This window comes from Hylobates moloch, unplaced genomic scaffold (genome assembly GCF_009828535.3).
Source record: "Hylobates moloch isolate HMO894 unplaced genomic scaffold, HMol_V3 SCAFFOLD_7, whole genome shotgun sequence".
In the NCBI taxonomy this organism is placed as follows: domain Eukaryota; kingdom Metazoa; phylum Chordata; class Mammalia; order Primates; family Hylobatidae; genus Hylobates; species Hylobates moloch.
Window position 1 is genome coordinate 79,644,279 of NW_026652282.1, and position 27,031 is coordinate 79,671,309.

Sequence of the window (27,031 nt, forward strand, 5' to 3'; positions counted from 1 at the left end):
CTTCATCTCTCTCTCTCTCTCTATCTATCTCATCACATTTTTATAAATGTATTTCTCTTCCTAGATTTCCAATCTGAATGTAATATAATCACTCCTCCTACTCAGTATTTAAATCTCAGAATCCTCTTCCACTCTTCTCATTCTCTCATTGCCTATATTAGGTCACCAAATCCTGACAAGTTTACCTACAAAATCTCTTCCCATCTTTCCATTCTCTTTCCTACTGCCCCAGATCCTAGTCTCATTATTGTATGTCTGTCACTGAAATATCTAACTACCCCTGGTCCCTTAAATCAGACCAAAGTACATATGCATCTCATATCCACCAACATAAGGTCTGGATGCCTCTAGGCTGTTTACCATTCATTCTCTTTCCTTCCTTAAAACACCTTCTCACTTTGATCCTGGCTCCAATTTGTCAACTCTTGGGTCCACAAGCCAAGTCTAATGGAGACTTTAACCTTTGCACTCTGTTTATTTTTGTTTTCGTTTTTTGACTCTTGGTTATTCTTAGCAGATTTTGTCTCAGCTCACCCTTCCAGGTCCTCCCTCTCTGGACTTCCCTGGATATCTACCCTAGGTCAGGTTCCTGTAACTGGCACCCAGGCTGAACCAACACATATTTCCCAATAGGAGAACGGCTTTTGAAAGGGCTGTCCTAATTCATCTACCCACCTCCAGTTTCTCAATTTACAAACCATTCTACATACCAATGCCAGAGCATTTTTCCTAAAACATAGGTCTGATCATGTGTTTATCCTTTTCATTTTTTTCTGGTGACTCTCCACAGTCTATAGAATAAATTTGGAATTCATTAAGGCATTCAAAATATTTCTGATGTGATGCCACTCTGCTTTTTCAGCTTTATCTCCCACTATACAATCACAACCCCTACTCTTCAGCTCCATTTAGACCACTAATCAAATTCAGCCCACATTTTCCTTTCTCTATGCTGCTGGGTTATACTGTCCCATCTACCTGAATGCCCTTTTCTCTCACTTTCAACATTTGGGATCCTACTTACAATTAAAGGCTCAGATTTTCTATGAAACCTTCCCTATTTTCTTTCTCCTATATGTTTCTGTAATTCTTTTGCAGGTAGTTGCATACTTGTCAGTTGCCTTGACTAGATACTAAGCCTGTTGAGACAATGAATAGTGTATCTTTCACTTATCTTTACTTAGCACAATGCCCTGGACATAGTTACTACTAAATATTTGTTAATATTATTTAATTAAAATTAGATATATAAGTTCTAACATGCTAGATAAAATCTAATCTGCTTTATAATCCTACATCATAGTCATCAAAAATAGCTTAGAATAGAAAAAAACAATCTCCTAATAGTTCTATATTATTGTAGGGCCACATACAGGGCTGAGGCTATAATAGAAAAGCATTATTCTATGGATTTGGAATAAAGCTCACCCTTGTGTGCCTTTGGATTTGGCCACCATTTTAATCAAACTTTGGAGACATTTTGATGGTGTGAAGCAACAACATGGTGAGGGATCAAAGGAGGGAAATTTTGATGCACGCTGGGGCCCAGGTGGGAGGATCAATTGAGCCCAAGAGTTTGAGACCAACCTGGGCAACAAATCAAGACCCCATCTCTACCGAAAAAACTAAAAATTAGCTGGGTGTGGTGGCGGATGTCTGTAGTCCCAGCCACTCAGAAGGATGAGGCAGGAGAATGCTTGAGCCTGAGAGTCTGAGGATACAATGAGCTATGATCACACTACTGCACTCCAGCCTGGGTGACAGAGCGAGACCCTCTCTCTCAAAAAAAAAAAAAGAAAAGAATTAAAATGTTGATGCAAATCAGGGTTGGTTCATAGGGTTTAGAGGTAGGTCTGCCCTTATATCAGGTGGGAGGTGAAGCTGCTAATGATGAGATGGCTGCTCAAGTTAGCCTGTTTTGAAGGCAGCAGAAGGCCAATGTTACAGGGTTATTTGAAGAAATAATAAGTAAAATGGAAGCAGCAGCAAAATATATATTCTGGCATCTGTTTTTCAGGAAATCATCCAGTGACTGAAGTCTTTCTCAAAAATTTTCTTAAAAATTCATGTGCAAATTTCTTGAAAGAAGGCCTTCCCAAGGAATCTAATGTCAATGTAGGTGTACATTTTAGCTTATAATATGTTAGAATAGGAGACTTAAGAAATAAGTAAGTTAAGGCCTATGTATTCCCTGGTACTATACCAGGTAAAATATAATTTAATATAATTGGTTTCTGAATTGTTCTGTTTAATCAACTCCTAGGAGCTGTTCTGGTACATAATGTATACCTGACTAAATATGGTATTTGTGGTCATTTCTATAAAATGTCAGACATCAGGCCGTGGATCAGGAGGAACTTCCTCTATTATATAATTGTATGGGAAATCAAACTCCCAAATCTCTGGCCTTTGCCAGGAGACAGGGGGCAAGATTACGTGTGTTCACATGAGAATATCAAAACTCTTTGGAATTATACATAGGCACATTTTGGTCACTGTGTGCATGGCAGGGGAGGGGCTTAAACAACTGATTTGTATCTGTGTCCAAGAAACAGATAATAATGAGCAAACCAAAATTGATGTGGGCTGGATGAATCTTAAAAACATTATTCTCAGTGAAAGAAGCCAATTCTAAAAGAGTACCATTGTATGATTCCATTTACATGAGACGTCCAGAACAGGCAAATCTACAGACATAGATTAGCGGTTGCCTTGGGCAGTGCATGTGTTGTTGGGGGGTGGTTTGGGATGACTGAGGGAGCAGTGATAGCTAAGGGGTAAATGGGGGGGTGATGGTAATACAACTCTGTGAATATACTAAAAACCATTGAATTGTACACTTTAACATGGTAGATTTTATGATGTATGAATTATATCCGAATAAAGCTGTTAAAATTGATGTGGGAGAACATATAAAACATAAATGAGGCTGTTTTTAGGCTTATCTGACTAGCGATACCCAGATATGAAAACATGTTATTTACAGATGTCAAACATGTGTTTCTCGATTTTCATGTAATTAATAATATTTTGAAAAGGTCATAATAAACACAAACCACAAAATAAGAGACACTAGATTTTAATAGCATAATTTTAGTCTTGCTTTTTGAACCCTATGATAACTCTATTCTCTGAGTACTCATTACTATACCTATGTCTTAGTAACTTACAGGTTGGATAATTACCATTCATGATCTGTTAAGCCATTCTTGAAAATCACTTTGGGGCCTTGGGGAATGTAAGAAAGAAAAGTCTGTTGTTCTTTGTTAGAAGCAGATTTTCCAGATAACATTCAAAGAGTTGGTTTTCAGCATACTATATAAAACTATAGGAGGCGTAAGTTTGAGGATTCTCAAAGTCTCTATTAGGCTTGACATTTTCCCCAAAAGGAGAAACTGGCACTGGTGTCTCTTGGACAGATTTTCTGGGGCTGTGCTTTAGCTGCCTGGCTTCTTGCCCCCAGCCCTATAATCATCATACCTGAGCTCAGTAACCTTTACCTCCAGGTAAGTGACCATTGCTGGTTATTACCGTTTACAGGTTTTTTCTTGTTGTCTTCTTTTCCTCCATTGGAACCAATCCTGCTCCTATTCAGAGAGGATTTAAGGAGCAGTATTTCAGTAGTTTGGTGGCTTGGCATCAAGCGGACCTATCCCTGATGGTCCTATTTTGCTCTCACAGACCAGTTGAAGAAACTGAGTATCTTGAGTACCAGTTTTATTTGTCTATGTCTGCCTCCTTTCACAGACTTCATCTGATGTGCTGGTTCCTTTAGGACCAGTGCTCTGCCTTGTTTGGCACTCTCTTTACAGACCTCTTAAGGGATTAATCATTTGTTTTTGAATCCCAATCCCCATGACTGGATTACTGCTCCATACTCTTTGAATCAACCTCTGACTATTGGCTGCCACCAGATTTTCTGGATCCTGTTTTGTCAGCCTGAAAGGACATCCATTGCTGGACTTTCAGGGTCCAGCAGTTTGCCTGCTTATGCCTACTGTTACGTCCCCACCCCCCTACTCCATGCTTTACCAGCTTGACCAGACTCTTCTTGCTGGTGACTAGAGGAACCTTCTTAGCTTTCCTGTCCTGCCCTAATTAGGTTTTTTTAGTTTCTAGGTACCAGACTCCTTGATCTGGCTTTGCCTGTCAATAACAGGCACCTGCTGACATAATAGCTCCTTGTTTACCACTAGTCTTTTATTTCCTTGGGCCAACATTTTGGTAATTCTTGTTTACTCTCTCTTTTCCTTTGTTTCCTGTATATAATCTGTGAGGAGGAACAGTTTATTCCTTTTAAACAGCTCTTGGATTCAACTGTTGCTATTCATTTCCTCTGGGGCCACTCCAGTTCCAGTCCTCACAACTTTATCTAGTTTAAGCTGGGATTCAGTAGTGGTGCCTCAAAGGGTTGCCTCAGAGGATGAGAGGGGAAGCCAAGTGGACATGAGCAGTTCTCCACTCTCTCACTGATTTCAAACAGGTCATCTACATTTGTATCTGTTGGGGTTCTATGAAGAGTTTTATTTAGAAAAAAATCCTGTACTCGGCCGGGCGCGGTGGCTCACGCCTGTAATCCCAGCATTTTGGGAGGCTGAGGTGGGCAGGTCATCTGAGGTCGGGAGTTCAAGACCAGCCTGGCCAACATGGTGAAACCCCGTCCCTACTAAAGATACAAAAATTAGCCGAGCATGGTGGCACATGCCTGTAATCTCAGCTACTCAGGAGACTGAGGCAGGAGAATCGCTTGAACCCAGGAGGCAGAGGTTGCAGTGAACCGAGATTGCAACACTGGACTCCAGCCTGGGCGACAGAGCAAGACTCCATCTCAAAAAAAAAAAAAAAAAAAAAAAAAAAATCCTGTACTAAAGGAAAAATAAGTTTGAAAATCAGTGTTCAAAGTTATTCTGCATATCATTGCCAAAGCAGCTCCCCGAAACATCTTTTGTTTTATAACTTCCCTGCTAAAGATCTGTATCAGTCACTATGTCTTGCATTCAAATGTGTTTACAAACTGGGAACACACTATGGGGATACGCATGTTTCCTACAATTATTCAACATCTATGTTCTCACCATTCTAGTCAAGTGCCACTGGCCTCTCAACATTATTGGTCAGTATTGTTTCCACACCATTCCATATGTTGTCTTTTCCTTACTTCCTTTCTTTGCTTTGTTTACTCAAGTCTGCTTTCTGCTTCACAGCTTAGCAGCTCAAGTCCTACCTCCTCCTTGAAAACTTTATCTGTTCTAGGTCCCACAGATCTCACTCCTTCACCATATTATATTGAATTTAGAGTCACTATCTCCAAGCTAGGCAGCTAATTTTCTCTTACTGTTTCACACCTTAGTTCTCTTGCTTATTTTCTCAAGATTTTAGGCCTAATGATGGCAGGAATTTTACATTTTACAGTCTGTTTCATTACAAGTGTTTGTGTACCACAAATAGCATATTAGCAATTGGCAAATAGGATAATGTCAAAATAATGTGGCAGTCCAGTTGATACATGTGTCTGAATTTTCATAGCACTTTTTCTTTGAGACAGGGTCTCGCTCTGTCACCCAGGCTGGAGTGCAGTGGTGTGATCATAGTTCACTGCAGCCTCAATCTTCCGGGCTCAAGCCATCCTCCCACCTCAGCCTCCTGAGTAGCTGGGACTACAGGTGTGCACCACCAGGCCTGGCTAATTTTTTAATTTTTATTTTTAGTAGAGACGAGGTCTCACTATGTTGCCCAGGCTGGTTTCGAACCTGAGCTCAAGTGATCCTCCTGTCTTGGCTTCCCACAGTGTTGGGATCACAGGCATGAGCCACTGTGCCTAGCCAGCACTTTGTTTTGAAGTGATCAGAAGCAAACTTCCTCACAAATAAGAAGTCTTAGCAATATATGAAGACTTTTAAGAAAAAGTGAAGAATCCTGCACAAAGCTCTGCCTTCAGTATAAGTAGTGACTGGTTTAGTGGCTACAACCTCTAAGTTTTCAACAACATTAAACTATCTGGTGAAGCTGTGAGTCCCGTGCTAATGAAGCTGTGACGACCTTTCACCATGTGTTTTTAAAAAGCTGACTACTCCTCAATTAGATTTTTAATTCTGATGAAAATGGCATCTATTAAAAGTGAATGCCCTTGAGGATACACATCAGGAAGGAGGAAGCGCAAAGTCTACCAAGCATTGATGACTGTGATGCTGGGGGCAAAGGCCAGTGGAGATTTATCTGTGGTTTTTATTAGGATGGTTGTTTTCATTAGTGCTCTGACTATAAAGTTGCATTGGATTTAAGTGGTCTTCCCTAACCATATTTTCCCGGTAAGCCCTGCTACCTTAGGTGTGCAATTCTGCAAAACAGGAGATTCTTCAGTAAAGACAATATGACATTATAGTAGAATGTCTGGCATTTTTTAGAAACATCTGCAGGACATCTAGTTTGCTGTTAACCATGTAGTATATACTTGGTAAATACCTGCTTATTCTTAGGAATCCTTTAATGCATAAACATTTTGCTGTGACCTTGGAAGTGGCTCTCATTTTTTTCAAATCCATGTTTCATCTATGAACAACACAACTGTTTAGATGAGAATACACCGCAGAAGGGAGACATAGAAACTCAGAGGGGTACTATCAGGATGGTCAGAAATCCTCAGGGGTAATAGATGGCTCTAAGGTCAGTTGGAAGACAGAACCCAGTAGCCTTTTATTGGTCTCCTGCAGAGCTGGCTTTTAAATGCTGATTGGGTGCCACATTCATGAGAGTCCAGAGGGAGAGACCACAAGGTCAGTGGTTCTAACATACATTTAATTTTTGATATCCCAATTGATGGTGGTAGCCTCCTTCTTTCTTCAGCATCAGAGAAGAGATGTTCCATCCACCAACCTATTTGTGTGACCCAGGAGGGTAAAAATAAAGGATTACAGATGCAGAGAGATCTGCTGTAGGACCACAATTGGTGAGGTGCTTGGTTCATAATCAGTGGACAAAGAGTCCTTACAGAGAGCAGTGGCTCCTTTCCTGTGTTAGTTTCTGTCAGGCCAATGACCCTGAAGCCTGAAGGAAAGGTTTTTGCTTGTTTTAAACCACTGTTTACATTAACTAGAACAAAATGCTGAAAAAAACATCAAGAATTAAGACGGGCCAAAATAACCACAATAAAGTCAAATGTAAGACATATCAGGGACAAACTTTCATTTTTTGCAGAAAAGATTATTGATCTTTTACATGTACTTCTAACTGGATATGACATGCAGATTAACCTGGCCTGAGGATGATGAAACCCAACCTTACATTCAAAATAATATCAATACATTTTCAAGTCTATTTATACATTCTAAACAGAAGTAATTCATATTACAATGGCCTCCTTATTCTGCTCTTCCACTTTTTAGTTTTTATTTTTATGGAGACAGAGTTTCGCTCTGTCACCCAGGCTGCAGTGCAGTGGCACAATCTCGGCTCACTGCAACCTCTGCCTCCCGGGTTCAAACCATTCTCCTCCCTCAGCCTCCTGAGTAGCTGGGATTACAGGCACCCGCCACCATGCCCTGCGAATTTTTGTATTTTTAGTAGAGACTGGGTTTCTCCATGTTGGCCAGGCTGGTGTCGAACTCCTGACCTCAGGTGATCCACCCACCTCAGCCTCCCAAAGTGCTGGGATTACAGGCGTGAGCCACCGTGCCTGACCCCCTTCCACTTTTTAAACAACAGTAATGAAACTTATTAAGTAGGGGGCTTCAATCTGGAAACTCCTTATCTGTTCTGCTTCTTCTCCTGCCAACAGTCTCCCCAGCTCCCCGCCAATTTCTTAACCACAGGGCTTCTGCACATGCTATTGTCATTTCCTTTGCCTGAATGCCCTTCACTGTCCTTATTTGCCTTGTCATTGCTTAATACATTTTTTTTTTTCTTTTGAGACAGAGTCTGGCTCTGTCCCCCAGGCTGGAGTGCAGTGGCACCATCTCGGCTCACTGCAAGCTCTGCCTCCCGGGTTCATGCCATTCTCCTGCCTCAGCCTCCCGAGTAGCTGGGACTACAGGCACCTGCCACCAGGCCCTGCTAACTTTTTTTGTATATTTAGTAGAGACAGGGTTTCACTATGTTGGCCAGGATGGTCTCAAACTCCTGACCTCGTGATCTGCCCACCTCGGCCTCCCAAAGTGCTAGGATTACAGGCTTGAGCCACCGCGCCCGGCCTGCTTAATACATTTTTAATATCTTTCCCGAGGCTGGGCGCAGTGGCTCATGCCTGTAATCCCAGCACTTTGGGAGGCCAAGGCAGTCGGATCACCTGAGGTTGGGAGTTCGAGACCAGCCTGACCAATACGGAGAAACCCAATCTCTACTAAAAATACAAAATTAGCCGGGCGTGGTGGCACATGCCTGTAATCCCAGCTACTCGGGAGGCTGAGGCAGGAGAATCGCTTGAACCTGGGAGGCAGAGGTTGCCGTGAGCTGAGATCACGCCATTGCACTCTAGCCTGGGCAATAAGAGTGAAACTATATATATCTTTCCCGATAGCATGAAAGCTCCCTAAGACCAAACCATGTCTGTCTTGTTCACAACTGTACTCATGATGCCTTGCACAGTACCTCACACTTAGTAGGCTGCCAACAAACGTTAACTTGAATCAGACCCTTAAGACTCAGCTCAAACATCATCTTCTTTGGGAAGGTGTCCCTGAGCCTCTGACACTCCGATAGTTACCTCTTTCATGTGCTTCAAAGGCTTCCTGTTCATATCCGTTACAGTGCAGTGCAGTTCTTTAATGGTCTGTCTCTCCCAGTAGGCTCTGCAGTTCTAAAAGGCGGAAACTGTGTCATCTTCATCCTTCTTACTCATGACACTCTGTATCACCTAGTATATTCTAAGGAGCTGAAGAAATGTCTACTGGACAGATTATTGAACCATGTTTGCGCCTGGAGGGCCCTCAGCTATGGACCCCACCTATGGCACAAACAGGAATTACGCATTGGCTAAACAGGTCACCTCTTTCTGAAGCATCCATTTTGACTCAATTTTTCAGGAGAGGAGACATTTATTTAAATTGTTTGTGTGTGTGTGTATGTAGTGAGTTGAATTCAAAATATACACTAAATTTTAAGTAAAACGGGAACTTCAACAAAGCAAATTTACCATGGGGCTCCTTGACCACCCTGTTTGGGAGCATGTATTCCCTCTTCTTTGCTGTCCTTTGGTAGCTTGCCACCTTAGGAGTAGAGAAGTCACACCTCCATGATTAAAAAGAAAGTCAGCCGGGCACGGTGGCTCACGCCTGTAATCCCAGCTCTTTGGGAGGCCGAGGCAGGCGGATCACCTGAGCTCAGGAGTTTGAGACCAGCCTGATCAACACGGAGAAACCCCATCTCTACTAAAAATGCAGAATTAACTGGGCGTGGTGGCGGGTCCCTGTAATCCCAGCTACTTGGGAGGCTGAGGCAGGAGAATCGCTTGAACCCGGGAGGTGGAGGTTGCGGTGAGCCGAGATTGCACCATTGCACTCCAGCCTGGGCAACAAGAGGGAAACTCTGTCTCAGAATTAAAAAAAAAAGAAAGTTAATGACAATGACAAAGCTAGAATTAAAGCTGTTTTCAGATATCTGGTGTTCTTTTCATTCTACTGCCCAATTTAGCTGTCTCCTCGCACCTATAGCATGGTCAAATGCATCCTAACGCACTCTTAGTAAATATGTTCAGATACAAATCCCATTAGGCATATTAAATTTAGGCTGAAGGGGAGAAGGTCAAAAGGAGTCATAGTCTGGTGATATCTTCAGTAATAGGTGTACGGCATGTTTATAGATTTCATATTTAGATTTACTTTATTGGTAGCTTTCCTAGCATATGTGCTCCTATTCTATGATGGTGGTTCATTCAAATCCTACCCACCCCCTCTAATGTTCTCAGTGTGTACCTTTACTTTTAAAGGGCATCATTTAAACAGGATGGAAGAAATACAGTGTGGGTACTATATTTTGTCCTGAGGACAAAATGCTAGGTATGACGCAAGGACTTAAGACTATCGTCCCAACAGTGCCCTGCTGCTGCACAAAAACACCTAGCATTTGTCTAGGGATTTTCATTTACAACAAAGCTTTGACACACGTGATCTTATTCACTCCCCACAACAACTCTAAACTAGTTCGGAAACCTGAAAGTAGCACTCAATTCAATTGCTAGCTGTATGTAAGTGTTTTGGTTAAAGAACCTAACAATCCCCTAGAGATTAAGCGGTGGGCGCCTGCTGCTTCAACAACCCTGCAGCATGGGAATAAAGGAACAACTGTATTTCTTCGGTCACAACGTAATCACGGCAACAGAAAGCACCCACTCTTTCCACTCTGACCCACACAGTCTGTCGAGGCAATTAATCAGCACTCCTGGTGGTTTTCCTATAGGATGCCAGTTCCGTTGCCAATCAGGTCTTTCCACAGAGTGTAGCAGGACCACACCCCCCGAGAGGCCTCAGGGAGTGAAGGTGCTGCGGCCCACAGAAGTGAAAGCTGATACTCAGGTTGACCCGCCAGTTAAACTTACAGGCGGATCCTCCCGGGCCTCAGTTTCTCCATCTCTAAAATGGGCTACCCTTCCTTTCTCTTGACTAGTTCCCTCCCTGTTCTCGCTGGGCCACTAGGAAGTGAAATCAGTGCCTAACCGCAGCTGAAAGTCCTCTGTTAGGCTCCAGTCACCGCGCCGGGCATGCTCAGTAGCTGGGGCCGGCTCGGCTGCGGGAGTAGGAAGCAGCTTTGCGCGCCCGGGCGGCCGATGCGGGCACTTTGAAGAATCACGTGTGTTGAGGCCCTCTTAAAGAGATAGGCACCTACTTTTCCCTCCACCCTAAACACCGCCCTGAGGGCGGCGGCGACCGTGGTAATTGCAACTGCTCAGGGGCAGGGCTTGCCCCAGCGCCGAGTAGTGGCAGCGGCGTGGTTGCGTCGGGGGTGCCTGGGAGCCTGGAGTCCCGGGGGCCTGAAATCGGCAGCTTCCCGGGCAGACACTCTCTCCCTCAGGAAGAGGTGCCGCCGAGTCAGCGCGGGGCAGTGTGAGCGCCCCGAGGTGCTTTCTCAGTTGAGGAGAGGTGGGGTTACAGGGCACAGGTGACAGGGCCGGAGAAAGATGGAGCAGCCCGGGGCGGCGGCGTCGGGAGCGGGAGGCGGCAGCGAGGAACCCGGTGGGGGCCGGAGCAACAAGCGGAGCGCGGGGAACCGGGCCGCCAATGAAGAGGAAACGAAAAACAAACCCAAATTGGTGAGTGCTCCCGCAGCCCCCGCCGGCCTTAGGGACAGGGAGAGCCCCGGGATCCTCCTGCCATTGAACACGGGGGCACCCGGGGCCCCCTCCCAAGGATGACCGCGATCTCGCTGTGCAACTCGGGGAGCCGCTAAAGGAGTGGCCACGCCGAGGCGCGGAGACGGCGTGGGGGCGGAAGAGCACCCCCTTCTCTACTTAACCCCTTTCTCACTCTTGTCAGCCCGGGAGGCGGTGCGGGAAGGAGAAAGGCCCAGCCCCAACTTGGGGACACCCCGAGTACTGGGTAGGGCTGTTGTTTGTCTAACTTGTGGGCGCAAACCTTTGCGCGATTCCATTCTCCTCCCACCTCTTGTCAGTTGCTGTTTTGCCTCCTAACGCGTAGGGTCCGGGGCAGGGGAACCTCCCTCCTTTTTATTCCAAGTCCTTGGGAGCCCACCTACAGCTTCGCAAATCAAGAATAACACTATTTATGTTCCCAGTCTTTCTACTTTACCAGAAATCTCAGGAAGAGGCGCCTACGTGCCTTTTTCCTCCTCCTTGCCTCTCTCCATGTGCTCTCCCAAGAAACGTTTCTTTGGAAGGGTGGGGGCGCGTGGGAGTTTGAGGCTGGGTGAGGTACCACCAACTGACGAGTGTGTGTAATAGGCATAGTCATACAGTACTTCCACTTAGTTGATTAAGAACGCTCAAAAGCAGTAGGCACAAACTGTGCAAATCTCACCGTGCTGATAGTGTGAACCGATGGTAGCAGTCCATTTCCTGCCACTGAATTTGCAGAGGAATGAAATCGATGAGGCCTGGTATTGCATTGGGAAATACTGGAGTTTCCTCAACTCATCAGAAGGGTTCCGCTTTTTGTAAACTTTCTAATTTGGGTGGTGTGAGGGGAAAGGGTTTTCCTGTACAAATTCAGCAGATACTCCTTATAGCTGTATTCTTAGTCCAGATCTGAAGCACAAGCCACGTGTTGAATGTATAGATTTCAGTTTTAACTACCAACTTGATTATAATAGACAAGGAGAGGGTGACATATAAATAAAGCCGTTTCTTATGGCATCTGGCCATTTGGTTTGGATCCAGTACAAAACTGTGGTTTAATCAGTGATTAAAAATTTAAGTAAAAAGTTAACTGATAGTTTCCACAAATGGTTTGGTACATCTAGCAAGAATCTGCCACTTTTAAGAAGTATGCTTTCGAGAAAAAAAAAAAAAAAAAACCACTTATCTCTGTTAGTAGTAACACCTTGATTATATTCTTCTCTTCCCTTTAGCCATTTGTCTTGTTTCATCTTTTATGTTTTACTTGCTTTGACAAGGTAACTAGATAGTTATGAGATCGTATCATTTTCAGTTCCTAGCTAACTTCACTGTTCTGGTTCCTAGCTAACTTCACTGTTCCGTGTTGAACATAGCTTGATACGGTAGAACAAGTATTTGAATCCAAGAGTTTGTTAATATTAACACGAATTTTCTTTTTTTGCTCAAACGTAACTTTTGAGCCTTACGTGATTTTACAAGCAGATGTGTCAGTGTTAACAAAAACAAATTTAGGAAGACATTGTGGCACATTTTAAGGCAAGCAAGTTGACCAAACAGTAAGATTTAGTAAGCTTTTCAGGAAAGCATTCATCTGGGATTCTTAGAAGTTTGCTAGTAAGATAAAACTTTACTTAGATAAAATTTTTTTTATTTTGAGTATTATGTTAATCTCTGAACTAGTCCTTAATTTGTGTGTGTATATGAGTGTAAAGGAGTTTTGGTATGGGATTATAAAATAGAGCCATATGGTGATAGAAATTATTTGTGTAGGTGATCTTGGGGGATAGGGGTTCTTAAACTCCTGAAATTGTATGAAAATATTTGAGTGTATATGGGTACGTTTATTTTTCTGGGCCCCATAGCTTTCATCAGTTTATCAAAGGCATCCATTACCTATAGAAGAGTAAGAACTATGGCATTACAAAAGATAGAAAGTAAAGGAAAGGACAGTTGATTCCACCCTAAGTTACTGGGTAGGGGAGAAGGGGAAATGGCATTGACCACACAGGTGATTGATATTGAAACAAATTCTTCTGGTGGTAAAAAGGAAGTTAACTACTCAATGTCTACATAGATTAAAATTTCCGCTACAGAGGAAAATTAATTCAGTCGCTCTAGTATAGTGGATTCATAAGGTATAAGGCTTGTGTAGTTTGGTTGTTTTCATTTAGTTCCTCAGAATTCTGGAAAAACGGAAATGGAGACGAAGTCTCGCTCTGTTGCCGTGGCTGGAGTCCAGTGGCGCGATCTTGGCTCACTGCAACCTCTGCCTCCCAGGTTCAAGTGATTCTCCTGCCTCAGCCTCCTGAGTAGCTGGGATTACAGGCGCGTGCCACCACACCTGGCTAATTTTTGTATTTTTAGTAGAGATGGGATTTCACCATGTTGGTCAGCCTGAAAAGCATATTTTCTATAGAGAGGAACTGCTTTCATTTATATCTTCAACTTTTTAATGAGTATTAGTGAGAAATTTTTCAGAGTGGCATTTCAACAGTATAATGATTTCTATTTAAGATTATTTAAATAAAAATTTAATGGAATTCACTTCAGTTTTTTTCATATAAGCATCCTCATAATGACCCTTTCGTTTTGATTCTTTTAAAATACGGCATTCCTGTCTTGGACTCATCACATTTTGAATAATGCATTAGTAGTAGAGTTTTGGATTTTATGTAACTATTTTGGTTAGGCCCAGATTGCAACATGTCATCAAACAGCATGAATCTTAGATTAATTTGTAATTTGATGTCAACCATGGAATACATTTTGTTAAATTGAGTAGAAGAGAAAGCTCTGTAAGTGTTGTGAAGGAACTACATCTTGAATCCCACTTATTTAAGGCAGTGACTTAACCATTAAGAGAGGCCAATGTTGATGCAGAACACCACACCCCACACACCACACGGTAGTGTAGAGTGACCTAACAGTATTTGATGTTTTTGCATTTTTGACTTTGTGTTTCTGCATAATTTCTGAAGCCTTTGGTTCTTCAAACAGTAAAGTCAAATTAGTTAATTTTTCTGGTTATTATGTAACTTCCTGAGTATTTGGTTGTTTACAACTGGATAAATTATGTTTTTATTTATTTATTTTGAGACGGAATCTCGCTCTGTTGCCCAGGCTGGAGTGCAGTGGTGTGATCTCGGCCCACTGCAACCTCTGCCTCCTGGGTGCAAGCGATTCTCCTGCCTCAGCCTCCCTAGCAGCTGGGATTACAGGTGTGCACCACCATGCCCTGCTAATCTTTTTTGTATTTTTGTGGAGACGGGGTTTCACCATATTGGCCAGGCTGGTCTCGAATTCCTGACCTCAAGTGATCCGCCCCCCTCCACCTCCCAAAGTGCTAGGATTACAGGCTTGAGCCACTGCACCCAGTCTTGATTTTTAATGATAAGGTATGAGCAACAATGATTTCATTTATGCAATACAGGTTTACTGAGTACCTACCGTGTGCTAGGCATAATTCTAAGGGTTGGTGATACAAAGATACTTGAAGTCTACTGAGACAGACAGGGAAGTTAATTAATGCTTAAAATGCAATGTGAACCAGACGTGGTAGCTTGTGCCTATAATCCCAGCTACACAGGCTGCTAAGGCAGGAGGATTGCTTGAGCTCAGGAGTTTGAAGCTGCAGTGAGCTATGACTATACCACTGTATTACAGCCTTGGTGACAGAGAACCCATCTCTTTAAGGAAAGAAAAAGCAGTGTGATAAGTTGCTATAGCAATATGTATGGTGGGGGATGGTCATGGAGAGGCATCTACGTAGAATTGCATGCTTGAGTAAGAAAAGGCTTATCGCAGTAGGTGACATTTGCAGCTGAAGGCTGAAGAAAATAGGTGAGGGAAAGGCATTCTAGGTTGAAAAAACAACATATACAAAGGTAAACAGATAAGGGAGCATATCCAATAAAGAAAGTTCATTTAGATGACTATGGCTGAAACAAAGGGTACACATGGTGGACTTGCTAGAAAAGAGACGGGGTCCAGATCATGACAGATCTTGTATGCCATGTTAGAGTTTCAACTTCTTTCTGAAAGTAGGGGTAACCCATTGAAGAGATAAAGGCGGAGAATGACCTGATCAGATTTGCGTTTCAGAAAAAAAAGTACTTTGGAGAATTTGTTGGAAAAGCATGCTAGAATGGAGGCAGGAAGACCATTTAGAAGGATCAGAGTAGCATAAAAGAGTTTTTGATATTTAGAGACCTGGATTCCAGTTGCAGCTTATCCATTCATTCATTTACTAGCTCATCCATTTACTAGGCGTTTTTCTCTGCACCTCAGTTTCCTTCTGCACCTCAGTTTCCTTCTGCCACCTCCCTTGCCTCTCCTTAGTACCACCCACCCTGAACATCCCCACCAAATCTGAAATGTCCACCCCTTTCTCTTTTATAACTTTCACCCTCTTTCACAGCCCAGCTCATGTCTCAATATTCTCTCACTCTTCCGTTAAATCTTCACCGATTACTTCAGTTTAGTGAGGGCTTTCCTTCTTCTGGACTCATAACTGTCATGAGTCTGAAGGTTACATGCTGATCTTGTCTCTGCAAATATTTTAAGCTGCCTCTGGGAATGGGTCCCATTTTATGTCTATTCTTGAAAACCTGGCAGGCCGGTGCTTGGTGCAAAACTATTCAGTAAATAATTATTAGCTGGGGATTGTTTTCCCTTATATACCAGATATTTTGTGAGTGTAAATTGGTGAAAAGAGGCTTTTTAAAAAAATGTTTATTTGTATATGCTTTTTTTTTTTAAGTATGTGTACTCCATCAAATGAACCTATCCATACATTCCTCTTTGTCTTTTCTCCAATTTTGAAACTCAGTAAACTTCTTCAGGGCTGTGAGAACTCTTCTACCCCCAGCTTGTTTGAATTCTTGTGATGTCAGAGCCTAAACTTCCAAGCACAGAAACAGTACCAACAATGCTGAGCCAAGTAACATTTTACTCTTATTAGCAGGAGACTTCATATTATTGGCAAAAGAATATGGAACGGAGAGCCAAAAGACCTGGGTTCCAGTGTCCCATCTATCTTTTATTTGCTTGTGATTTCTGATGAGCCATTTAGCACCAGAAGTTTGAGCTCTTTGGTTAATGTCTGCCAGTTGGAGATAATGCTGCCTGCCTGATTTGCTTCACAAGGTGTTTTAGATAAAATACAGTAATGAATGAGAAAGCATTAGGAAATTATATATTGTTATACAAATATAGAGCATTTTTATTAACCCCTTATATTACTTGAATCAAATATGATTATGGTTGGATGGTTTAATATCTTTCTTGCATTTTGACAGTGCTAATGTTATTATTGTATAAAGTACCATAATATGGTTATATGTTGAAAGATTCCTTATTCTCTCCCCAATACCATTTATCCCTTTGGAGGAATATACATTCTATCCTTTTACTAAGATTTAATTCTGTTGAATGAATATAAGATGTGAGTCTAATTTTTTTCCATGATAATTTTTTGGAGAACTAGTCTACCCTTTTCTTTCATTGCGTCAATTTGAGGCATTAAAATTTTTTTAAACAAAACTTCCATTTCATATCTGTGACATTATGCCTTGTCAGGCAGCTTACTGCCTTTGTACAAATAAAGAAACTGAGTCACTGAAATGTTAAGAGGACTGCTTTAGAGATAAGTTTAAAAGCTACCTCCTCTTGTAGAAATTATCCATAGCACTGAGTCATCGTGCTTCAGGGACTCTGAAGGTGAAAAAGTTATTCAATTTTTCTTCTTTTGTTCCTTTTTGGAACAGTTCTAATTGTAATCCACCTAGATATTATTAAGCTCTGGCAGTAGCAACATGTTACTGAAGTGAAATCATATTCTTTTCCAACCTGCTCTCAAAGAACACTGTAAATAACAGCATACATAATATATACTAATTTATATAAATCAGCACATCTGGTTAAATGTTACTGGGTACCACTAGCACCACAGGGGTTATTATTGAAGACCCAACTCCAGTCTACCATGCAGAAGAGACCAGTTCCTTCTGCTGGATTTGGGGTGTTTGATACATTTTTTTCCCCTCAAGACAGGAAAAACTATGATGATATCCACGTAACTTAAAATGTAGTTATAAGCTTGATATCCAAGTGGGTATGTTGTGGAAGACACCCTTTGTGGGATACAGCTCAAAACTGATGCATTTAAAGAAAGATTAAGATATATTTTCACATAGCTATTTACTGTGAATGTCAGTAATGGAAAGAAATTAACTCATACTGATTTAAAACTTATTTTCCTGATCAGGCTGAGTCTGTTTCCAAATAATACACTCTGGCTGTAGCTTAAACAGACAACTGAATTCTGGTATTTAACTGGCTTTGTGTGAGGTTACCTGGCAGGGAAAGGTATTGGTCCCTTTCTCATGAAAGAATGTAGAAAACAAAATTCTTACTTATCACCATTTACACAGTCTTTGGTTTATTGAAGATTTTACTGTATTGCTTTAAGGAGAGTAAGCTACATTGCTACAAATACATACCAGCATATTGGCCACCAGCTGTATACAGTGTGGCCTGTGAATGAGTGAGAAGCTTCTAGGTGGCTATTAAGGCAGGCCTAGGTAGGAATCCAACACTTCATTAGGAAGGAATTATTCTGAAATGGCTGTTGACTCAATCACCTGGCAGTTCTGGCACTCAACCAAGGGAGAAGAGCTTTTGGGTATAATCCTTTTTAAAAAATCCATTTAACAACAAATAATCTATTTGTTGTTCTGTGATATCATAGACATCCAGGCTTTAAAGAGAAAGATCTGCTCAAAATTAAGAGGAATTTTAACCTACCCTTAATTTGTTGGTCTGTTATTAAGCTAAAAGTAAAAGAAATGAACTTTTAAACTTCATAATATGAGCCAGTTAATGAGACTTTTTTTTTTTACAAAACTTAAACAAATTTTCAAATGTGCTAAAAAGTAGAATAGTACAATGAACCACCACCATCTATCCATTGCCCAGATATAAGTTATCTACATTTTGCAACATTTGCTTGATCCATCCTTTATTTTTCCCTTGCTAAAGTATTTTAGTGCAAATCTCAGATATCTTGTCATTTTACTCCTACATACTGTCACGTCTTTAAAAATTAAAATTAACATATTCCTTGGTATCATCCAGCATTCATTCCATAATCAAATATTACCAATTGCCTAAAAAAATTAGATTTTTGATCTAATGTGTACCTAATTAATGTACATGTCACTGAACTCCTTAAACAAATACAGCTTTAAATTACTGGTAAAATCTTATTCAGAGTTACTCCACATAAAGTGCTATCATAAAGCCTCAGCCCAAATTAAGTTCACTTCTGTCTTTAATTCTGTAGAAGTATCTGGAAAGGTTGACTATACAAGGGTGGGTAGGCTCCTTGGAACCGCTATTATGTACCATCAAAAATAGAACAAATTAGTTTTGGCTTTACTCACTGGTTGGGCAATCACTAATTCTTCATTTTGCAATTTGTGAAGTGGGGTGGGGCTTATGGGTAAGAATTTTCCTTTCAGGGAAATGCTGTAGATAGTTATGCAAAGGAAAATTATTCTTCATTTCTCTAGATAAAGGGTTCATATGACTCTTTGACATTCATACCCCACCACAACAACTAAGTTTATGTTACTGGCTCTAGTTTTATTTCAAAACAAATTCCCGTTTGGTCTATCTTTGTTTTTCAGCCCCTTTGATATAGTCTAGGTTGCTGAATCTGGATAATAGGGTGAGTAAACCTTTACAAAGAAGTTATCCTTATTGAGATGTTTGTGGGCTTACAATTGAAAACCAGACTACACTAATGAGGTGATGGAGCTGGGGATGGGTGGAGTGGGTAAATATGAGAAATCAACTTGGGCAAATGGCCTAGACTCCACACAGATTTACTAAAGAAATTGTGTAACTACTACTTTCCAGACAGCAGTTTAGTGCTGTTATTGTGCTGAGAGGCAATAGGCAAATAATTTCACTAACTGTAGACTCAAGTAGATTTAGGCTAGTAATCTGTCTCCACTCTGCAACTTCTAGACTGACCATTTACTAACCCAGTCAGTTGGGTAGTTTTCCTCAAAACAGCTAGATGAGTGATAATTGTTGGAGCCAGACAACTGGCATTTTCTTCTTTTGTTTGGCCCAGGGGAGGGAAAACTATGGAGGTGGTGTTTTATGTGCTCTGAAATCAATCACTGATAAAGTCTTAAATGCTTAGTAGTCTATTGTGCTGGCTGAAACTGTTTACAAAGATTCTATATGTAGATAGCAAGACCTTGTATAGGCTGTACACTTGCATTATGAGCTTTAGTAATGTATACGTATAACAGAGACAAGGTCAGTATGTATGGATGGGCCCTGACCAAGGGTGTAAGACCACAGCGGTCACATCACTTACCAAATCATGTGCCAGTTACAAGACTATGTCTTCCTGGGGCCAGGTTTTCTGATTCACACAGAGGCGCCATCTGAGCTAGCTACTACATTTAAAGCCAGATGGATTTTAGTCTCATACCTGATAAGAAATTCAGCAAGGAGTCCAGGCATGGTGGCTCATGCCTGTAGTCCCAGGACTTCGGGAGGCCGAGGCGGGTGGATCACTTGAGGTCAGAAGTTTGAGACCAGCCTGGCCAACATGGCGAAACCCCATCTCTACTAAAAATACAAAACTTAGCTGTGCATGGTGGGAGATGCCTGTAATCCCAGCTACTCAGGAGGCTGAGGCAGAAGAATCGCTTGAACCCAGAAGGCAGAGGTTGCGGTGAGCCAAGTTTGCACCGTTGCACTCTAGCATGGGCAACAAGAGTGAAACTTCATTTCGAGTAGGGATTTCTTATTTTGTCATTGGTTCTGAGAAAATAATGTAAGATGTATATCTATGTAATATCCTACACCTGATTACTTTTGCTTTTGAATTATTGAAATCTTCAAATGTAGATGGCTGTGCCCTTGAGGGCCTAGGTTATAGTTCAGTATGTTCCTTATCTTCCCCAACTGAAGGCTCCTCCCTTTCTGCACTCCTTTCAGCAATTTTCTTGACATAATTGTTTCACAGAGTTTCATATGGTTACGCATTATCTAGGCTGCATTTTTTTTTTTTTTAGATGGAGTCTCACTCTGTCACCCAGGCTGGAGTGCGGTGGCCCGATCTCTGCTCACTGCAACCTCCGCCTCCCGGGTTCAAGCGATTCTCCTGCCTCAGCTTCCCGAGTACCTGGGAATACAGGCATGCACTACCACGCCCAGCTAATTTTTGTGTTTTTAGTAGAGGTGGGGTTTCACAATGTTTCCCAGGCTAGTCTCAAACTCCTGACCTCAAGTGATCCGTCCTCCTGGGCCTCCCAAAGTGCCGGGATTACAGGCATGAGCTACCGCGCCTGGCTGCATTGTTTTTTGAAATTTGTACCATGCTTATTTCCACTTTCATTGCTTACGATACAGGGCAGAACATATAGAAAGTTAAGATGGGTTAAAACAAATTTGGCAGAGGCATTTCCTCTAATAATATGCTCTGCAATCTAGTACCTCACATTACAAAATCAACGTTTTTCAGAAGAGTCAGTGTGTACGTAAAATATTTGTGAGTGAAAATAAACTTCTTAGGGTGCCCTCAGCTTGTTTTTCATTGACATTGCATTAGTTTACATTCTCTACCTCCCCACCCCCACTTTGGTTGACTAGCTAATGGTCTTTGGTCTTTTTTTTTTTTTTTTGAGACAGAGTCTCGCTCTGTCGCCCAGGCTGAATCGCAGTGGCATGATTTCGGCTCACTGCAACCTCCGCTTCTTGGGTTCAAAAGATTCTCCTGCCTCAGCCTCCTGAGTGGCTGGGATCACAGGTGTACGTCACCCCACCTGGCTAATTTTTTTTGTATTTTTAGTAGAGACGGGATTTTGCCATTTTGGCCAGGCTGGTCCCGAACTGGCCTCAAGTAATATGCCTGCCTCGGCCTCCCGAAGTGCTGGAGTGACAGGTATGAGCCACAACGCCTGGCGCTAATGGTCTTTTTTTTTTTTTTGAGACGGAGTCTCGCTCTGTCACCCAGGCTGGAGTGCAGTGGCGCAATCTCGGCTCACTGCAAGCTCTGCCTCCCGGGTTCACGCCATTCTCCTGCCTCAGCCTCTCCGAGTAGCTGGGACTACAGGCGCCCGCCACCACGCCCGGCTAATTTTTTTGTATTTTTAGTAGAGACGGGGTTTCACTGTGGTCTCGATCTCCTGACCTCGTGATCCGCCCGCCTCGGCCTCCCAAAGTGCTGGGATTACAAGCGTGAGCCACCGCGCCCGGCCTGCTAATGGTCTTTAAACAAGCTATTACAGGGAAGAATAAGTTTATGATTCAAAAATGGCCTGGATTTTATCCATGCTGGCAGTTTAGATTTTCACGTGTTTGTTTTACGAAAGTAGGGCTTCCCTGTATTCTCTTATCTCAAATTCTTAGGCTTCTTCATTACAGCCTATACTTGCTTCATCAAACTGCATTCAGATGGTCTTGTAAGTTCCCATGAGAGCAAAATCCTACATTTTAATATAAACTGAGTCGGTCTGGGACAAAATACTAGATTTTAAATGGCCATTATCTCTGTATAAAATGGAACTGAGGTATTAGTTACACTTTACAGTAGGAACTGTGTAGGGCTCTGGGCCCAATTTTTCACATTCTTCCTATGGGTTCTGTTATAGCTAATTGTAGATCAAGATATGTTACAAATCCCTACTTTCAACCTCCTCTCTCCTTAAATAATGTTACTACTTGCATGTTTATAACTCTGAGGGGCATCTTATTTCTTGTTGTTTTTACTGATTTCTGTGACTATTATCAATGGTGTATCCTATTGTCTGACCACGGAGATAACAGGCAGAAGGATGGCCATTGGATGTTAAATCAATTACTGAATGTGACAGAGATTTATTTTAAAGCCTTTCCTATCCTCACTCATCACCATGTAGTTATGAACTAGTCGAAACTTCATTTTGATCTTAGCACCACCACTTCATGTTTTTCAAGATGCCTACATTGTATTTTATGGAATCTCAACATATTTAATATGCTATACAGAGTTGAAATAAGCTAAATAGGATATTTGATCCTATTAAGTGTTTTTTAGGAGTTTGTTTCTGGTTATTTAAAAAGGTTGGGCTGGGTGCAGTGGCTGATGCCTATAATCCTAGCACTTTGGGATGCCAAGGCAGGAGGACTGCTTGAGCCCAGGAGGTTGAGGCTGCAGTGAGCTGTGATCGTACCACTGCATTCCAGCCTGGGTGACAGAGTGAGACCCTGACTCTAAAAGAAAATAAAAATTTTAAAAAAAGGTCATATAGAGATAAGCCGACTACTTTTTAAAAATGTGACTCTGGACAAGTCATTTATTTTTCTTCTCTCTGGGTGTCAGTGTATTCTGTAAAATAAGGGAATTGAAATAGATGATCTACAAAGTTCCATTTAGCTCTGGCATACTGGGAGTCAAAGTTTATTGAAAGCTGTAATACCTCTACCTTAACATAAATACAAGACTTCTGGATTCCAGTTAGACAAAAAGTTGGAATTAGGCTGAATGCTAAAGAGTGAATATCCCAGTTAACTTTATTGTCCAGTTTCTGGAGTCTAGGTTAGCCTAGTCTAGTGAAGGCCACATCAACATTTCTTTTTAACTATGAATTGTACGGAAGGTAATGGTCTGAGCCCTAGGGAGTGCTGGCTTCCTCTGCGTCATCCTGATTCTTGGGAGGTTGCTTTGGTTCAGTGACCAAGTACAGTATGCAAGCCTTCCCAGAGGTGATTCTCAATAGTACACAATATCATAGGTACCAGTTTTTGTTCTAAGTGCTTTGCATGTATTTGTTAAGAACTGTGCGAGGTCTGGGATTTTCCCCTACTTACCTAACTGTTACTGTTTCATGGATGATTGCAGAAGACCCAAAGGACAAAAGACAGTTTATTATTCATTGCAAAAGCAGTAGCCAGAATGTCAGCATGACATGCTGGTTCACTATGACCATAAGTCCCATCGTGGGTAGACCAGCATGATGGCCACAAACGGAGTCAGTGGCATTGCAGGAGAGGAACACTGAGCTTGGGGGTTTGCTACTTTTATAGCATTAAGAAGTCAGCTTGATCTTTGGGGTGGGGAGATATCACCTCATCCTCAACGTTGTTTGCTACAAACACAGCCATGGGAAATGGCCCCAGTAAAATGCTGTCAGTGCCTTTTAGTCTTGGCATAGCCAGCAAGAATGGGCAGGGGATGCTCAGGGATTCATGGCAGATTGCCTCCTTGATCAGTTTTAACTCATTTCATCCTCACAGCTATCATTTTATAGGTGAAAAAAATGTCTCCAAGCAGATGAGTAACTGGCCCGAGGATATGCAAAGGTGAATTTAGAATTGAAGACCAATGTGGGGCCGGGTGTGGTGGCTCACACGGGTAATCCCAGCACTTTGGGAGGCCGAGGCAGGTGGATCACCAGAGGTCAGGAGTTCAAGACCAGCCTGGCCAACATGGTGGAACCCTGTCTTTACTGAAAATACAAAAATTAGCCAGGCATGGTGGCATGCACCTGTAATCCCAGCTACTTGGGAGGCCGAGGCAGGAGAATTGCTTGATCCCAGGAGGCAGAGGTTGCAGTGAGCTGAGATCCGCCACTGCACTTCAGCCTGGGCAACAGAGTGAGACTCTGTCTCAAAAAAATAAAATAAAATATTTAAAAAAATAAGATAGAATTCAAAACCAATGTGACTATAAAATGTATGTTTTACGCCATGATTTTCTATACTGCCTGAGAACCTCAAGGTAGCTCTAAATTGAACTGAAGACCTAGTGGTTCTCTAGACTGGTGATGGTGGGACCTAGCCTAGATTTGCACTCTGCTTATGTATAATTTAGAAGACAGTTCAGGGGCCATTCATTTTAGTGCCATTGTCAAAAAAAAAAAAAATTCTTTGAATCACTGCCATGAAGTAATAGGTCAGAAATGTGACCACTAAGAAAAAGCCATGAGGACAAAAGTGATATGGCTGTGGATTTTAAGCCTGCTTGAACACAGTTCTTAAAAATACCAGCCTGTGATAGCCCACCACTGGAAAAAAAAAAAAAAAATACCTGTCTAGCAATCTGGCTTTTATTAACTAATTGCATGGCCAGCAGAAGGCCTGTGTACCTTACTACTGTTGCATATTGCATATGATTTTCTTGTTGTTTGTATGTCAGCCTTGTAGAGACTAGCTTCTGAAGAGGTTACATTGCAAGTCATACTGCCTGCTTCATCTTTTAGCTTCTCTCTCTCCTCTATTGCCCACTTCCTTTCTGTTTGTGATCTTTTGCATGAAGTAAAAGTGCTTTGGAAAAATTAATGCTATCTCCTGTTACACAAGTACACGATATGCATTGTTTCTTGTTTAGGGGAGTGCCAAGAACCACCTACCCTCTCCTGCTGCTTCCTGCGTGTGCTTTGCCTAAAGATTGGCTGCTATAAAAGTGTGGTATATTCAGCCAAGTGCTATCTTTTTAATTAGTTTGCAGAAAGTGTTGTGACAAACTATTTTTGTGTTGACGTGTGACGAGTAATAGAGCCCTAAACTACGGGCATTAAGTGCCGAACAATATGGAAGTGGATAATGCAGTTTGAGTTCTAGTCCCCTTAGTTTGATCCATCATCCTTCCCCAAAGAAAAAGCCCTAATTTTTAAAAATGTGACGGGTAAAACAGATTACGAATATACCAGTATGTGTCTGGAGCCTGAAATTGGCCTATTTCTTATAATTACTAATCTTAAACTTTTTTTTTCTTTTTTTTTAAGAGTTGAGGTCTTGCTCTGTTGCCCAGACTGGAATGCAGTGGCATGATCATAGCTCACTGCAAACTCAAACTCCTGGGTTCAGGTTATCCTCCTCCCTTAGCATCCCAAGTAGCTGGTACTACAGGCATGTGCCACCATGCCCCACTACATTTTTTTTTTTTTTTTTTTTTGTAGAGACAGCATTTTGCTGTGTTGCCCAGGCTGGTCTGGAACTCCTGGCCTCAAGTGATCCTCCTGCCTCAACTCAGCCTCTCACTTGGATTATAGGAATGAGCCACTGCACCTGGCTTGATTACCAATGTTAATGAGCTAATATTTCCATATTGGTTCTGTTCATACAACTGTGTACAATGCAGCATGAAACTAGAAAGTGAAGGATGTCTTAAGCTCTCATAATGATAGAGACATAACTGGGAAAGCTGATAATTAAGGAGACTAAGAATCTTAGTAAATTTCTGTTTTTCAAATACTTCTTATCAATTTTTACAAATTCATATTTTCTCTAAATATAGTCCTGGTTGTTGATGTTCTTTTGTTTTTCACTCCATCTAACCCAAAGGGCTTTGTGTTATGGATAAATATGTAAGGAAGGATATAGCATTCCCGTGTCCCAAAAAGTGTGTTGTTATTTTTCTTTAGACCAGTGATTTTCAGTGGGGGCTAATTTTACCTCCCAGGGAACATTTGGTAATGTCTGGAGACATTTTTGGTTTTCACAACTGGGGGAGGGTGCTACACTGGCATCTAGTGAATAGAGGCCTGGGTTGCTGTTCTCTGTCCTACAATCATAGAACATTCTCTCCAGCACAAAGAATTATTCAGTCTTAAAATGTCAAGGTTAAGAAACTCTGCTTTAGACCCTATAACATTTTGTATATTTAGTGTGAAAAACTTTTTGTATATTTAGTGTGAAAAATTTCTGTGGCTCCTCAGCTGTTCTTTACTTTCCATTCTCTCCTTTCCTCTCTATTCAGACAGGGTCAGCTAATCCCTGTCTTCATGGAAGCATGGTTTGTTTCATTGACTCCCGCCAACTTTATTTGCATTTTCTTCTTTTCTGCTACTGGAAATCTGGTGGACTGCACTGTTGTCAACTTTTTAGTTGTCAACTATACCTTTTATCACTTACCTCATTTCTGACATCTAAGGAAAATAATTCATTTTCATCCTAGTGAGTTTAAAAGGCTATTTTTCCATCTGTGGATTCTTTGATATTTCAACAACTTTTGATGCTGGTGACTTTTAACTCATCATCTACATGAATTTTATTTATTTATATATCATTTTGAGACAGGGTCTCCCTCTACTACCCAGGCTAGAGTGCAGTGGCGCAATCACGGCTCACTGCAGCCTTGACCTCCCTGGCTCAAGCGATCCTCCCACCTCAGCCTCCTGAGTAGCTGGGACTACAGGCACATGCCATCATGCTCAGCTAATTTTGTATTTTTCATAGAGATGGGGTTTTGTCATGTTGCCCAGGCTGGTCTCGAACCCCTGGGTTCAAGCGATCCACCTGTCTCAGCCTCCCAAAGTGATTACAGGCCTGAGCCATGCACCTGGCCTGAATTTTAGATTCTATGGTACAATCTTCTCTGACAACTTCTGCCTCTTGATTTGCTGACTGCTAAAGTGCCAGCTTTGTTTGTCTTCCATCTCAAAACTTCTCACTGTTATCTGTTCTTCTCCACATACAATTGCAGGCAATCATATGCCTCTTCAAATACCACCTGGATGCAGATGCAGATGCAGATGATGCCAAACTTTTCTATCTACTTTGACATCTAAGTTTGATACTTTGTCATCGTTTGCTGAGAGGCATCTCCTGACTGTGTTGCAGTTCTGCTAAAAACTGCATAGCACCTCAAATACTTTATAGTGGTGTTTTTAATATTTTTCCTTTTTACAGGAAAAATAAAAATTAACTTGATGCTCTCAACACACATACATACACATACACAGA

General features: G+C 41.8%; 1 protein-coding gene across 1 annotated transcript in view; it reads left to right on the top strand.

Moving 5' to 3' along the window:
* Positions 1-10,943: 10,943 nt before the first annotated feature.
* DIAPH2 (diaphanous related formin 2) overlaps positions 10,944-27,031 on the top strand; it is an 880,788-nt gene continuing 864,700 nt past the window's right edge. Inside the window, exon 1 of the mRNA XM_058441333.1 lies at positions 10,944-11,239. Within this exon, the coding sequence (XP_058297316.1) occupies positions 11,108-11,239 (132 nt within the window). The 5' untranslated portion in view covers positions 10,944-11,107. The remainder of the gene's footprint in view (positions 11,240-27,031) is intronic.